The 15,578-nt window shown below is 40.6% G+C and overlaps 1 protein-coding gene across 1 annotated transcript in view; it reads left to right on the top strand.

Moving 5' to 3' along the window:
• Nucleotides 1–1,209: 1,209 nt before the first annotated feature.
• C8H8orf34 (chromosome 8 C8orf34 homolog) overlaps nucleotides 1,210–15,578 on the top strand; it is a 370,490-nt gene continuing 356,121 nt past the window's right edge. The window contains 3 exon segments of the mRNA XM_008518734.2: nucleotides 1,210–1,264; nucleotides 1,267–1,450; nucleotides 1,452–1,539. Coding sequence (XP_008516956.2) covers nucleotides 1,225–1,264; nucleotides 1,267–1,450; nucleotides 1,452–1,539 — 312 coding nt within the window. The 5' untranslated portion in view covers nucleotides 1,210–1,224.

Here is a 15,578-nt window from a genome sequence, read left to right as displayed (position 1 = left end):
AAATCATGTCTATTTCTGGTTATCAGTGATGGTTAAACTCTTAAGTATTCTGGCACACTTCTTATCTAAATTATTAAGTAGAATTAACACCACTTTCTGAGATATTCCATTCTTAACTATGGCATGTTCCCACATATAGTTCATTTAAGTAGTCATACAGATGGGAAAAAAACACCAACACCAATAAAAATGACCAATTACACAAATCCAGAACACAATGGAGAAAGAAAAACAAATCTATACTGTTGCAGTCTGCTCTAAGGACAACTGCTGCCTTCATTCTAAACCTTATCTTCAACCGGGGAATCCTGGCATAACAAGAAAGGTATTGGCTAAATTTGAGGAACTCGTTAAATATTTAGAGGAAACATCGTTAAGTGGAGACCTTAGCATCCGAGATGTAGTTATAGATATATAGACATAAATATATGAGGATTATCATCCACATTATCATATGTGGATCAGGATGGCAAACTTGGAAGGGAGGGCTGGCTGGCTTTTCGTTCTTGCTCCTGTCAACAGCCGGAGGGTTGCTGCCAATCTTCGAGCGTCTGCACTTTGGGAATTTTCAGCTTGGGTTCTCAGCCTACAGCCACCCTTCCACTTGCTCCGGGCCAGGCCAGAGTTTCTAAAGGAAGGCAACGTCATTTTCGCGCCCAGTCCTCAGACCCATGCACCTTCGTCCAACTCTGTCCTCCTGGGTCCCTGCGCTAGCGCAGGCATAACATGAGGTGCCGAGGAGGGCTCAGAAGGGGCGGTGGGGACGACCCCCTTCCAAACTGCATCTGTAGCTGCCAAGGAGTAGCCAACAAGCACCAGATTTATGTGCACTTTGAAAGAAGCACCTTCACCATTGGCTTTCGGAGCAGCGCTGTCGCTAGGGAGGCGCGGGCAGGCGAGCACAGCCTCGGGGAGAAGCCCGAGCTGTGGGTTCCCGTAACCCGGGAGAGGAGGCACACACAGTCGGGCGCGCGGACACACACACGCGCGCACGCGCGCGCGCGGACGATCGCGGCGAGTTCGAGCCCCGCGGCCCCGGTGCTCCCGAGGGCGCCCCCCGGCGCCGCTCTAGGCGGAGCAGCACCTCTCCGGCTCGTCCCCCGCCCCCTGATACCCGCTGCTGCCGCCCAGAGGGGAAGGGAACCTGGCGCCTCTGCCGCCAGTTTCCCCGCGCGGGGCGCTGCGCAGAGCTGCGGGGGTGGGCGCAGGAGGAGACGCCGATGAATGAGTTCTCCTCTCGCCTCGGAGTTGTCTGAGTTGGCGGCACCGTGCCGGGCTTCCGGCTCCTAGCGCCCCGCGCACTCGCGGCTCCCGGCGCTGCAGCCCACGCCCGCGCCCGGGGCCGAGCGCCGCGCCGGGGAAGCCGAGGCTCCCGAGCTGCTGTCGCGGCTCCAGTCCGGGGGAAAGGAGGGTTGTTTCCCAGCGGAGGCGCACGGCTTTGCGCACTCTCCGCGGCCCCTCTGTTTCTCCATGGCGTCTCATCAGCAATCCCGGATCCAGGCTTACCTGGAGAAGAACAAGATCGGTCCCCTGTTTGAGGTAAGGCGCTGTGGATGAGGGCAGTCCCGTTTGTCTTTGGGGGAAGGGGCGCAGAATACCCCGGGGGGAAGGAGGCATGGAGAACAAATGCTCTGGAGGGGACGCCCCTGTGGCCCCAGTTCCCTGGCATTCGTTCGGTCCTGGCCAGATGTCCTGGAACGCGGCCGGGCGGGCACTCCGCCGGGTACCTGGGCGCGGACAGGTGAGCTCGGGAGGGCCCAGTCTCAGCCTGGCAGGGGAACTTTGAGCCGTCTGACAGTGCTGCACCTCGCAGTCACATGCACAGGACCCGGACGGGCTGAGATGGACAGATGCAAATACTTAGACTGTCTTACACACGTACACTTTCTTCCTGGGATTCACATTATCTTGCACGTTGGATTTTTTTTTTTTTTTAAGTGTGGGTAGTAGTAGAACCGGAAAAGGTGGAGGAGATGCTTAGCAATGGGAAAGAATATGAATGGATTGTTAAACCGAGACGCTGACATTGGTTTCTGGATGAAAGGAGAGTCCTTTGCATTGCAGACCCTACATGTGTTAGGAGAGAGAAAGGGGCGGAGAAAGGTTCGGGAAAAGCACACACGTATTTATGGGAAGGAGACATGTAGCTCTGAGCTGTTTTCTCTCGCCATCAAAGAATCGATGACAAAAATACCGTAGGAGAAAGGAAGAGCGCGGACACGAGAAAATGAGAATGCGAGACTGAAACCCGGCACTGGCAAAGCGTCCCACCGGTTGCCAGGGCGCTGGGCAGATGCTGAGGCCCCCCAGGGTGGGACGCCCAGGGTCCCTTCCCCTCGCGGTCCACCTGTGCAGGTGGGCATGGAGCGGCGGTGAGAAGACGGAGGAGGGTCGAGATGGGTCCCCCGTCACTCCCCCTCCCAAAAAGCAGTTGTGGCAATTCTTGGGGATTTACCTTTCCGCGGCGTCGGCGGCAGGCTGAAACGCGGCAGGAGGAAGAGAGCGGAGAATGGAGCTGCTTCCCTAGGACTGAAGAGAAGAGAATGATACCTGCAGAGAGAAAAATAATGCGAATTAGTGCCCCAGCACAAAAAAGGAGAGGAGCATAAGGGTGTGATCAGATAGGTCTTTTCTCTGGGGAGAACGGGTTTCAGATAAGCAAGACATGCAAGATCTCAAGTTTTTCTGCCTAACTTTAAGTTAACGTACTGTCTTGAAAGATACGACCATTGTTTCAATGGAAACTCATTGTATAGAGTCATGAAGTCCTACAATGTGTATCTTGATTCTTGTTTCTGCCAAAAGTATTAGCAAAGGGAATCTATATACAAAAGCAAACTAGAATTTCTGAAGCTACTAGAATTCTTTTCTTTGGCTTTAGGCTAATGATTAGAGACGAAACATAATCATGTATATATATCTATATTTTAAAGCAGAAGCATCATAACCTTTTGTGACACAGTGTATTAATTGAGTCAAAAGAAACATTAAAAAAATACTTTTAGAGTGTTTCTACTCTCCTAGAATATAAAGTTACAATTTACCAGGGAGAATCAAGGAATTGTTTTTAACGGATGCTATTCTCGTTTGTTAACTTATTTTAAAATTCCCAAGATTCTCTCCAAGTGATAATAATAGAGTTTGGAATATATGAAAACTTTCTGCTTAATTAGGAAATCCAACTTAATTTTATGAATTGCTCATTTTTTAAAATGCTCACCAGCTAGTTCTGCACTGCTGAATTTTAAGTGGTGGCAGAATTGTCTCGTATTTTAAGGCCTCCTCACTAAAAAACAAATGACGATGAAATTATATGCTTTGTTTTTTGTTGATTTTTCGGGTGACATGTCACGTACATCCCCATAAGCTTGGATTGCAGTGATAAGGATGTAGTTAATTTTTAAGGGTTTATGTGCACTTTAAACAATTGAAGGGAGAAAATGGGTAAGTTCTTTTCTACTAAAAGTAGGTCCTTATGCAACAATTTGGATCGTGATGGAACTTGGTTTTGAGAGTAGAATTACACACATTTCATAAAATTGGAAAATCTCACTAGCTTATAGCCTATCTCTCCTCATGCTAGGAAACCAGTGAAACAACTGTAAAATGGACATTGTTGATCTAACATCCTTCTCAAAGCTCCCAGGACTTTGGTCAATAGTCCTCGTAAGAACAGCTTCAGGAGATCGGAGAAGCCCAGGAATCTGAATTTAGTAAGAAGTGGCACAAGTGATTTTTACCTATTTAATTCCTGGACCACGTTGTGAGAAATAGTGACTTAAGCTAAAAATCTCCTTTTACCAATCACAAATTGAAACAGTTAGATGACTCCGAGTTTTATTATCTGTTCTTTGCTGTGTTTTTTTCTGTGTGTGCTGAGGCACTGGAGTTGGTGACATACAAGACCTAACAATATGTCCCCTTGACAGATTTTGTAAGTTAGAAATGTTTTAAGAAAGTTTATGGGAGTGACACACTTGAAAGAAAGCAAATGAATATTATTTAAGACAGTAGCAAAATTAACATATACTGGTATTGAGAATACTTATATCCTGTTTTTTGTTTTAATTTTCTTTATCTTCACAGCTTATTAGTTTACTTATGTAGTTTATTTCTTACTTAGTTTATGTCTAACATTTTATCACTTGAGACGCTTATAAAGTGCTGCACACAATATAGTGTTTCAAAAACTACTTTAGGGGCCGGCCCCGTGGCCCAGTGGTTAAGTTCGCAGTTCGCGCGTTCCACTGCGGCTGCCTAGGGTTTCGCTGGTTCGGATCCTGGGTGCGGACATGGCACAGCTCATCAGGCCACGTTGAGGCGGTATCCCACATGCCACAACTAGAGGGACCTGCAACTAAGATATACAACTATGTACTGGACGGACTTGGGGAGATAAAGCAGAAAAAAAAAAAAAGATTGGCAACAGTTGTTAGCTCAGGTGCCAATCTTTAAAAAAAAACAACAAGAAAAACTACCTTAGATTGAAATTAATCTCGTTTCCAGGTGATTTAGGAGTATGAATTTGTACTCCCTTTAAATATGATTTAAGATGTTTTGAGGCATTACAAAGCTATGCCTAGAAATCATTATATGAGAGTGTTGGGTAATAATATTTTAATTAAAGAATATGAAGATATAAGGTGAAAATGGTAATAAAGACTTACATTCCACAAACTCGTTGAAATTTTTGCAAGATGTAATACTTTCAGTATTCTCATTGGCTTATTCAGGGCAGGCAAGTTGAGAACAGCTTATGCATTAGTCTATAAGGAATGCTTGACATCGCTGCAGTAAATTAGAACTATGATCCTGTTTAATATAGATTTCCACACAGAACTCCTTACTTAACTGACAAGATGTGAAATGGTTTGGCTCCCACTCGAGTGGTATTTTTTGCAACACATATAGGCAAGATGCACAGTGCAAACGCAAGACTTATCTCAAACCCGAAGGCCAGCCACTTAACAGTCAAAGAACTTGGCCATCAGAAATTCTGAAATTGAATAATTAACTGACAGATAACTGCTTATTAGGATCAAGTGATCTATTTTGTATATATTGTAAGCAGTTTAACTTAGTTTCCAAGAGGGTATATGACGTGGAACATCGCAATAAAGTCCTTTTTTTCAACACAGAGGAGTACACAACTTTCAGTTTCTCCCATTCTCATTAAGTAAATAGAATAATTATTTGAAAATTATTGGTTGCACATGTGCTCAGGGCAGGCATTTATCTTGGGTCAGCCCTGATCACACTCATAAGAGAGTGAATTATAAACTCTTAGAATTTTTAAATTTCTGTACACTGAAGATTTGGCAAACCAAATTCACTACATTTCTCCAAATGTGGTCCGACCCACTCCAAGTAGAATGGAACCACTTTATCACCATCTTTGTTTAGTTCAAAGAACCTCTACTCACCCCATACATACTCTGTTTACTGTGCCTGGGAATAGCAACATCCCAGTAGCAATGAGCACACCTAGTGACCAGATTTTGGGTTCTAAATACCATTCTCCATTAAGTGGAACCAGGTATCCTTGGAGAAATGGTTGGCTCCTGGTTTGGGGTTGGGAAGGTACAAGATGAATCTGAAACATCGTATTATGCCAGAAAGTAAAGAAGTGGTCAAAGAATCAGGGGAACATGTCAAAAAGACATAGAAACCAGTTTGAAGAGACTCCTATTAACTAAATCTGGGACAGTTTGAGAGTTAAAATAAAGAATGGTAGTAACAGATTATCTTACTGTATAAAATAGGGATATTTTATTCTACTGGGATATAATGGGCTACATGAATGTGTTCAATTTACGAGGAGGTGAGAAAGCTTTACCTTAGAGTAGAATGCCAATTAATAAAAGTAGAAGGGATAATGGGATTGGTGAATCACTGCTTGGCAACCGTCTTAGTAATAATTCAGGCAAGGAACATTAATCGATGCCAAAACTAATGTGTGGAAGTTGGATGAGGAATGAGATGTTACGTAAATAGTATCTTTCCACAAAATAGTTGTTAATTACAAAGGGAAAAAGTAACTTGCTAGTGAAGAAACCCGGCAGTCACTACTTTACTCAAGTGATGGGACAAATCAGCATTGTGCCCCCTGATAAGATGAAATTAAAACAAGATGGCATCACTTCTGTAATATTCCTGCCAATCATGCGTGACCTGAATCGAATTGATAAACCTGATAGGGAAATTCTACTTTCCTAGAGTCTAAAAAATGTTAAGGTTGCAAAGGCCAGAGGAGGTCTCAGACTGGAGGAACATAACAAATAAGTACAAAATATGGTCCTAGAATTAATATTTTGCTCTGAAGAACATGATTGAGAAAGTTGGCAAAACTTGAATGGAGTCTCTAGGTGAAGGGTATATGGAGTTCTCTGTGCTGTTATATACTTTTTCTGTTAGTTTAAAATTGCGTCGAAATAAAAAAAACATTAAAAATAAAAAAGAGCATCTAGGAAATGAGTATTTAAAAATAATTCACCTATTGGCTTTCTTTAAACATTAAGTCATGTGAATGTAGTTAAGAACTGAATTAGTGGTTTATACACAGAAACCAATAAATAATAAGCTAAAATTCTGAGTGAAGAAAATATACAATTCTGGTTAACTAAGCATATGCATTTTCCTCTTCTCCCTGTCATATTTTTATTGAAATATCAGAAAAATATTAAAAAATAAGTGCACAGGAGTGCTGAAACACAAGAAAGGTGCGAAGGCAGAGAGACTGTTTCTCCTTCTTTATGAACAGGGACTTCTTTATTGGGGGGTGTCATCTCCTTTGCACGTTTATATAGTCAAGTGACAGAGTCAAGGATATGTGGTGGAAATCTTGTTTGGAATTTCCTGGAAGGTGCCTTAAAGTACATGGACTAAGTTGGGACGTGTTTCTCATATGCCCCTCCTCCTTCCTGCTGTCTGAAATCCCCTTTGTAATTCCTCCCTCCCACCCTTCCTTACTCCCTCCACATCCCCAGGCAACCACTGATCTCCTTTTGTCACTATGGAATAGTTTTCTTTTTCTGGAATTTTGTATAAAGGAATTATACACTATGCACTTTTTTTTTTTTGGTGTAACTTCTTTTACTCAACATAATTATTTTGCACTTCATCCATGTTTTATCATGTATCAATAGTTTGTTTCTTTTTATTGCTGAGTATTCTGTATGGATTTATGTTTTCATTTCTCTTGGGTAAATATTTGGAGGGGATTGGCTGGATCACATGGGAGATGTCTGTTTAACTTTTTAAGACATTAGCGACTAGTTTTGAAAAGCACATACAATTTTACGTTTCTACCAACCGTGTATAAGACTTCCAGTTGTTCCACGTTCTCACCAAAACTTCATGTTGTCTGTTTTTGTAATAGCCATTCTAATAGGTTTGTGTGGTATCTCATTGTGGTTTTAATTTACATTTATATTGTGGGCCCACCCTTACCGCTACTATCTGAGGCCAGTGTTGGTAGAGACCATGTGAGAAGGCCGGACTTCTCTCACCTCTGGCAATGGTGAGGCCTTCCTTTCCCTCCCCACCAGCGTTGTGGTGGAGGAGGTCTAGCGAGGAGTCAGAACTTTCACCATCACCCAGTGATAACAAGGCTGCCCTTGCCATGAAGTCCATGCCAAGATACATCATAATTAAACTTCTGGGGAAAAAAAGACAAGAAAAATCTTGAAAACAGCCAGAGAAGAAATGCAACACTATACCTATAGAGGAAAAAGCAATTTGAATGACAGCAGATTCTCATCAAACGCACAGAGGTAAGAAGAAAGTAGCACGGTATTTTTCAAGTGCTAAAAGAAAGAACCTAGAATTCTATACTCAGAGAAAATATCCTTCCGAATTGAGGGGGAAATCAAGAGAATTTGTTACCAGCCGGCCTACCCTAAAAGTATTGCTAAAGAAACTTCTCTAAACAGAAAGGAAATGATAGCAGAAGGAACTTTAGAACATCAGGTAGGGAGAAAGAGCATGGGAAGAGCAAAAATATGAGAAAATGTAATACATTTTCCTTCTCCTTTGAGTTTTCTAAACTCTGTTTGTTGAAACAAAAATTATAACGTCAGAAGTGGTTCTAAATGTATATAGAGGAAGTATTTAAGACAAGTGTTATAAGCAGGGAAGAGTAAAGGGGTGCAAAGGAGGTGAGATTTCTATACTTCACTTATGCTGATAAATGACACTTGTTGATAAATTGTGTATGTATAATGTAATAACTAGAGCAACCACTAAAAATGCTATTCAAAAAGATGTCCTCAAAAACTATAGATAAATAAAAATGGAATTCTAAAAAATATTCAAGTAACCTGCAGGAATGGGAAAAAGTAAAACAAAACAAAACAAAAAACAGAAAGAACAAACAGAAGAAAAAACATTGCTTACTTTAGCCCCTAATATGTCAATAATTAAATTAAATGCAAATGGTCTAAACACACCAGTTAAAAGACAGACGTTGTCAGAGTGGATTAAAAAACATGACCCGACTATATGCTCTCCCTAAGAAACTCATTTTAAATACAAAGATATAAGCAGGCTGAAAGTAAAAGAATGGAAAAAAATATATTATGCAAACATCAAAAGAAAGCAGGGGTGGCTATGTTAGTGTCAGATAAAGTGCACTTCAGAGGATGGGAAATTACCGGAGATAGAAACTGTCATATAATAATAGAAGGGTCAACCCCCTGAGAAAAATAGCAATGCGAAGTGTGCATGCACTGAATGACAGAGCTGCAGCTGCAAGGTAGGTGAAGCAGAAACTGGTAGAACTAAAGAGAGAAATCGACAAATCCACAACTATAATTAGAGACTTCAAAACCCCTGTCTTAACAATGGCAAGAGCAATCATATAGAAAATTGGAAATGCTATGGAGGCACTCAGCAACATAACCAGCGTGATCTAGTCCACATTGGTAGACCACCCCATGCAACTACGGCAGAATATGCATTCTTTTCAAATGGCGTGAAATGTATACAACGACAGACCATTCCCTAAACCACGAAGCAAACCTCAGTTGAAATCCACCAAGGTGTTTTCTCCATCACAATGGAATAAAACTAGACATGAATAACAGAAAGAAAGTAGGAAAATTTCCAAAACACTGGGAAAATATATAGCATACTTCTAAATAATCTGCTAGTCAAAGAAGACATTTCAAGGACATAAAAATCCATCAAACAATAAAAAGGAAAATGTGATATATGGAAATTTGGGAGTTACAGCTCAAGCAGTGCTGAGAGGGAATTTTATAGCACTGAAATGCATACATTAAAAAAGTGGACTGATGTGACTTGTTCAAAAAGGGCCTGTGCTTTCTATGCCATTCCTCTGTGCCCTCCCAGTGGTAGAGGACAACCTACCCAGCTAGGGAGGGGTCTTCTGCCCTGAAGGATGTGTGAGGATCAGTGACCTGCTGACAGTAGTTATTTGTTCATATATTATATAGATCTTAAGTTCTTGAAGGTGGGAAACAAGTGTCTTGCCTTACGCTTTCTTCTGCATCTACTGTAGTGTCTAGTGGAACACAGACTTTCTTATAAAGCAAGGGCTCAGTACACTTCGGTTGAATTAAACAGAACATTGATTTGTGTATTTTTTTCCTTCTATAAAAAAAAGCATTGAAGATAGAACCAGCTACTAAATAGCATCTTACTATATATTCCTTTAAGATCTAGACCAAAATATCTCCCATCCCATTAATTAGCCTTTATGTACAGTGAATAACTTTTAATTGTGTACTTAACTACCTAATTCACTTTCAGCTATATTTTTCCCTTTTTAATATCTGCTTTCAAGAGAGGTTCTGATAAGTTAATTCCCACCACTGTGCAAGGCTTAATGCATAACTCCCCTCCAAGTGCATTTGCGTTTAATAGGGAGGAAACTGCATGACACAGTTGCAGGGGATGAGGGAGTTGATATTTCGAGGTATCTCCAGCTTAGGAATCATTTACTGTCTACTTGACCCTCAGCAAGTTACCTGATCTCTGTGAACATCAGTATCCTCATCTGCAAAATAGTACCTAAGGAAGATTTTATCAGGAGTATATGAGATGAAACAAAGTCTAAAGAACCCAGTCCAGTGCCTGGCACTTGGTGGACACCCAGTAAATTTTGGCTGCCATCACATTAGGTGCCACTACTGCTCTTTTCTATTAATATTAATAACCCAGTGACAGACCACGTGGAGAGATGCTTGGAAGGTTGGCCTTCTAGTATCATGAGATTAGAACTAACTTAGAGTGTACATCTGCTTTTTTAGGTTGTAGCTCTGGTATGTCTGAAAGAGCATATGGCACAGGTGGAAAGGAAGTAACATTTGGCCGAGCCAAGTATGTGGTGTGTGCACGTGTGCATGTGTGTGTTGGTATCTGTTCATCAGAGGGTTCAGAGGGAGGCCTTGCTTGTTGCTGTGTCACAAAAGTGACAATATGCTTAGGTTAAATTTGGAAACATTATATATAATTAGAAAACAATCCAGAATCTCTCTTATTGTCTCAGAAAGGCAACCTGGATCACCCTTAACTGAAACAGCACACACAACCCCAAGTCCCCTACAACTGTCTGTGGCGTGATTTTCTTTATATCCCTTATTGTCATTTGATATTACTTCTTTGGATTTATTCCTTTGATTTCAGTTTATTTTATATTTGGTCACTAGGCTATAAGCTCCTAAAAAGCAGATGTTTTGTCAGTCTTTTTAACTGCTTATATATCTTCATGCCTAGAAAATGCCTCTACATTGTAGATGTTCCACGAAATAGTTGTCAAATACATTTACAAATGAAAAAAATCAGGACTGACTTATCATATCTGAAGAGTCTGGTTTGTGTACCAATAATGGTGTGCCGCTCAGAGGCTGGGAATCTCGGCAGTTTACGGACGATTTCCCTTGAGAGTTCATTATGACTTGGTTATCTTTTCAACAGCTATTAAATTCTTTGGTGCATGATGTTTGGAACGTCATCTACATTCATTCAGTACATATTTATTGTGTTCATTCATATGTATTGTATTCATATGTATTCATTCAGTACATATTTATTGTGTTCATTCATATGTATTCATTCAGTACATATTTATTGGGTGCTGCATTATATACTGAAAGCACAAATGCAAATAAAACATTTCCTATCCTCAAAAACTCATGCGTATTTAGAAAAGACTATATAGTTGGGCATCCTCAACTATTATGTTCTGATAATTTTACGAAAGCCTACCTTGGTTTTCTGTTTATATATGCCGGGTCCATTTTTATGCTCATCAATACATTCCATCGTTATATGACTAGAAGTAAGAAATTCATATTTGAAATTTAGATTTAGAAATTGGTTGTCAAGGAATATGCCGTAGAATCAAGTATGGAAACTGAACAAGGTCAAAGGCAGATTTGTTGAATAGAGTGGTTTCTGTTGGTATTGTTTTTGTTCTTGGAAGTTCTCAGAAACCATAAGACATCTAAACATGAATTATTGAAAATGTCTAAATGATCTGATTGTTGAGTAGTGTTCTACATGAAACATTCTGATGGTTTTAGGTTGTAAGTTGTCCCTTTAACATAAAAAAGAGAAATTTCTTTTTGAAGTATAGCCTGGAGTGCAGAGAAGGGTGTAACTCCTGCTATTTCTTTGCTGTTTGAACATATTGATCTAAATTCATAGTGACAAGCTATATTGACTGAGAATACATTTGATTTTCCTGTACATTGAAATAACCTCTCAATTTGTATGAAGCAAGCTTCACTGTATAAGATTTATGGTAGCTGTATGTCTTTGAGATACTCTCTTTATTTTAATGCTCTTTTATTTCTATGAATTCTCTCCAGAGGACCTGGTGGTGTTCTGTTTATTTTATTTTTTCCTGTTATATGTTTTGTTTACAAATTATAGTAATCCTCTTAGCATTATATAAAATGGTAATGAAAGCCATTTTATACAGTTTGTTAAGCCCAGAACATTATTCTATTTAGACCCACAGTATTTGTTGAAACATTCACTAGTATCTTTTCTCTTAGTAGTATAGCAATGATGTGAAAAACAACATTGTTAAAATATGCAGATGACAAATACTCTACTTTGTGGAAGCTCACAGAAAGTCCGAGCTTTCACAGAATTATCTTAAATCTAACCCTCACTTAGCATTCAGTTAAGACATTGACATCTGTGTATAATTGGCAACATCGCATTGCTGGAGTCTATAGATTAGTAGGGAATCCAACAGAGATCAGTGTCCCTGGTTTATCAATAGTTCGGTTTTGAGAAATAATGTTTAGTGAAGAATTCATGAAGGTGATGTACATTACGTTCTTAAAAAATGTATTTTTGGATGAAGTTAGTTGAACAGTGACTTGGGTACCCATTCTACATTAGGTTGGCCCATTGAATTACTTTCTCTGGGTTGCACCTGGAGTGGTTTAAGAAGCCTCTATTGAGAGTCATTATAAGAACCAGACCATGAAAACACAGTTTTGTCATCTATTAAAGGATGTTGTGGAGGGACATGTCATTGCATTAGGGAGCATCATCTTATGAGAACTACAGCTCAACTCAATTTTATACTGTCAAAAATAGAACATGAATGTTTTGAATTGTGTAACTAATAGCATTCGCTCTGTCTTTTTTTTCCATTTTTTTGCAGAGGCTTCTGGGAACTCGTAACTTAGTGAAAACCAGCGTGTAGACCATTGTCATGAGCATTTATACCGTTATTCCTTTCCCCGCATTGTCTTCGCTTAGTTTTTTTATCTTTTTCCCTTCACTTTTTATTTATGCTATTTGATCATAATTTATACTTCTTTGGAAAGTACCTTAAATTCTTTCTGAAATGAGGATGAATGTAAATATGTTATATAAATTATAAAGTGACCCACTCGATTCAAATAATTTACGCACATCATAGGATGTATTTGTATGATCTGTTTCCTGTTGCTACACACTATGGCTGGTCTAAAAATATTTATTTGGCTCATTGCAGGTTGTTTGGTGAGAATTTATTTGCAGGATGATGTCTCCCAGGATTAGCCTTATAAGTAGCAGAGACGAAGTTGCCTGAAAGACAGGCTTTGAGACTCAAGCCTTTTGCATGATGTTTTCAAGTTTTCCCCCACACGCCTCATGTGACCAGCTCCTCTTGCCACTCAGATCTGAGGACAAATGTGTCCTCAGAGAGGCCCTCATAGACAAATTTCAGCTGCTTCTCAGTCAACCTCCATCCTGCCACATGGTTTTACTTCCACCACACCACTTATCAAGTCCTGGCATTTTCTTATTTATTTGTTTGATATTTGGCTACCCCTCTTAAATATAACCTCCATGAGGAAATGGACTTTGCCCACCTTGTTCTCTGACACATCTCCGCCATGCGCAGTAGCCCATTTCTTACAATTAGCTATTCATTCTTATCCTTCTTACTGAACACTTTTTAAAAAAAGACTAAATAAACTTTTCCCCAGAAGGGATATTATGGAGCCATTAAAAATGCAGAACAGATGAATTCAAGATTGTATGTGGAATATTATTACAACTGTGTAAGATATGCAAAAAGGATGGAAAATAAAAATGGTTTATAGCTTTCATATGAGGTACCAAGTTAATAGGCTCCCACAAACCATCCCATTTTCCAAGCTCTCTCTGTTACTGCACTGTTGCTTTTAGTATCGTTTTTTGTTTCAGATGATGTTGTCTTCTTGAGGCCCCTACTGACTCCCACGTGTGTTCTAAGTAATCTGCATATTAGTACTGAATTTCTTGTCAATTAAAACCTTCATGAGGATTTTTGACAGAGGCTAAGAGGAAAATCCCTAACTGAGTAGACAAGATCAGAAGTGGTGGTGATGAGAGGACAGGATGGGGTAGAGTGGAAATGAACATCAGGGGAGTCAAAAGGGTGCCAGGTGGGGAGATGGAATGAGTCAAGATTTTCAAATACAACCCGACTATTATGCTATACCCATCCCCGCATTCTCTTTTTAAAATCCTCTTTAAAAAGCTGGAAAACACTGAGAATCATGGACTGTCCGTGTTATCTGGCTTGACAAAGCCCCGCATTATTTCATCCTGTACCCTGGCTCTTTGTAGGAATACTCAGGAATAAATTACCTTAAGCGTGAAGGGGCATGAAAACTGAGGTGGCCTCAAGAAGGTTATGGAAAGCATTGCGAAGGAAATATGTTGAATCTCATTTGGACATGTCTAAGACCAAGCTGGAATCTGCTGTAACATCAGCATATTGACAGCTGTCTACATGGCATTGCCTCTTCCACAATTTTTTTTTGTTTTGGGGGGGAAGATCAGCCCTGAGCTAACATCTGCCGCCAATCCTCCTCTTTTTGCTGAGGAAGACTGGCCCTGAGCTCACATCCGTGCCCATCTTCCTCTACTTTATATGTGGGACGCCTACCACAGCATGCCTTGATGAGCAGTGCCATGTCCGCAACCCGGATCCAAACCCGCGAACCCCAGGCTGCCAAAGCGGAGCGTGTGCACTTAACCACTGCGCCACCGGGCCGGCCCCTCCACAAATATTTTTGAGTGAATACTGTTTGAAAGACTTTCCTTGTAGATTGTCTTATATGTACCTTGAACACAAAATGGCAAAAAGAAAGATAAAAAAACTCAAGACGTTCTGCTCTCCTTTACCTCTCTGTTTCATCTGTGGTTTAAAAATTCCTCCCAAGACTTAGTAATCTTTGCCTCCTTTCTTCCCTCATACAAATATATCTGGTAAAGGATCAAATCCTTTCACTTAGTTCTTTGAAATGCCTTTTGTATCCCTCCCTTGCTCTTCTAATCATTGCCAACTTAATCCTGACACCCACACAGCTCTGTCAGATTGTCCCACCCTCGTCCATTCTCCAGGTGGCTGACACATTGACCATTCCAAATAGTGATATGTATCATGTCATTTCCCTACGGAAAAAATACATTTTCTGCTTCTCCACTCACTGTGGCTATGCTTCTTATACGAGAGTATGCATTCATTATGACAAATGCCAATAACTGTGGACAAAATGCAGGGTTCATGCATGTAAATTTTAAAGATAATCAAATTTTAGAGAATTTTCATGCTTGTGTTTTGTCACTTTTAGCTCTGTGTCCAGACATCCAAAAGGATAAACTCACAGTCCTGAGCCACTGAAGATGCAAAGATTTTGAAACATTGAATGGTGGGATGAATTCCAAACCAGAGTGGCATTCAAGGTTCTCCAGAATCTTCTTAATCATACTTTTCATTGTCCCTGCACACTGCCTTCAGTGTTAGCCAGGCTAGTTTGTCCAGTTTTCCCAATAGTACATATAATGTTAAGTCTTTACTGGATATTCTTTCTGCACGGAATATTTTCCCTTTCTTCTGTAATGTCTTAGGCTAGGTTCCTTGGGAAGCAGACTCTGAGATAGAGATTTGTGTGCAGAGGGTTAATTGTGGAACACTCACGGGATCAGCACCTTGAAGGGGGAGAGGGAAGCAGGTTTGAGTAGAGGAAGAAGTTGAAGTAGGAGGCAGTTACAGTGGAGTCCTCAACTGATGACGTGGAGAGGACCACACTGGGGGCCCTGGAACTGGGAGGCCT

Source organism: Equus przewalskii, chromosome 8 (genome assembly GCF_037783145.1).
Source record: "Equus przewalskii isolate Varuska chromosome 8, EquPr2, whole genome shotgun sequence".
In the NCBI taxonomy this organism is placed as follows: domain Eukaryota; kingdom Metazoa; phylum Chordata; class Mammalia; order Perissodactyla; family Equidae; genus Equus; species Equus przewalskii.
This window is presented reverse-complemented; position numbering and strand designations above follow the sequence as displayed.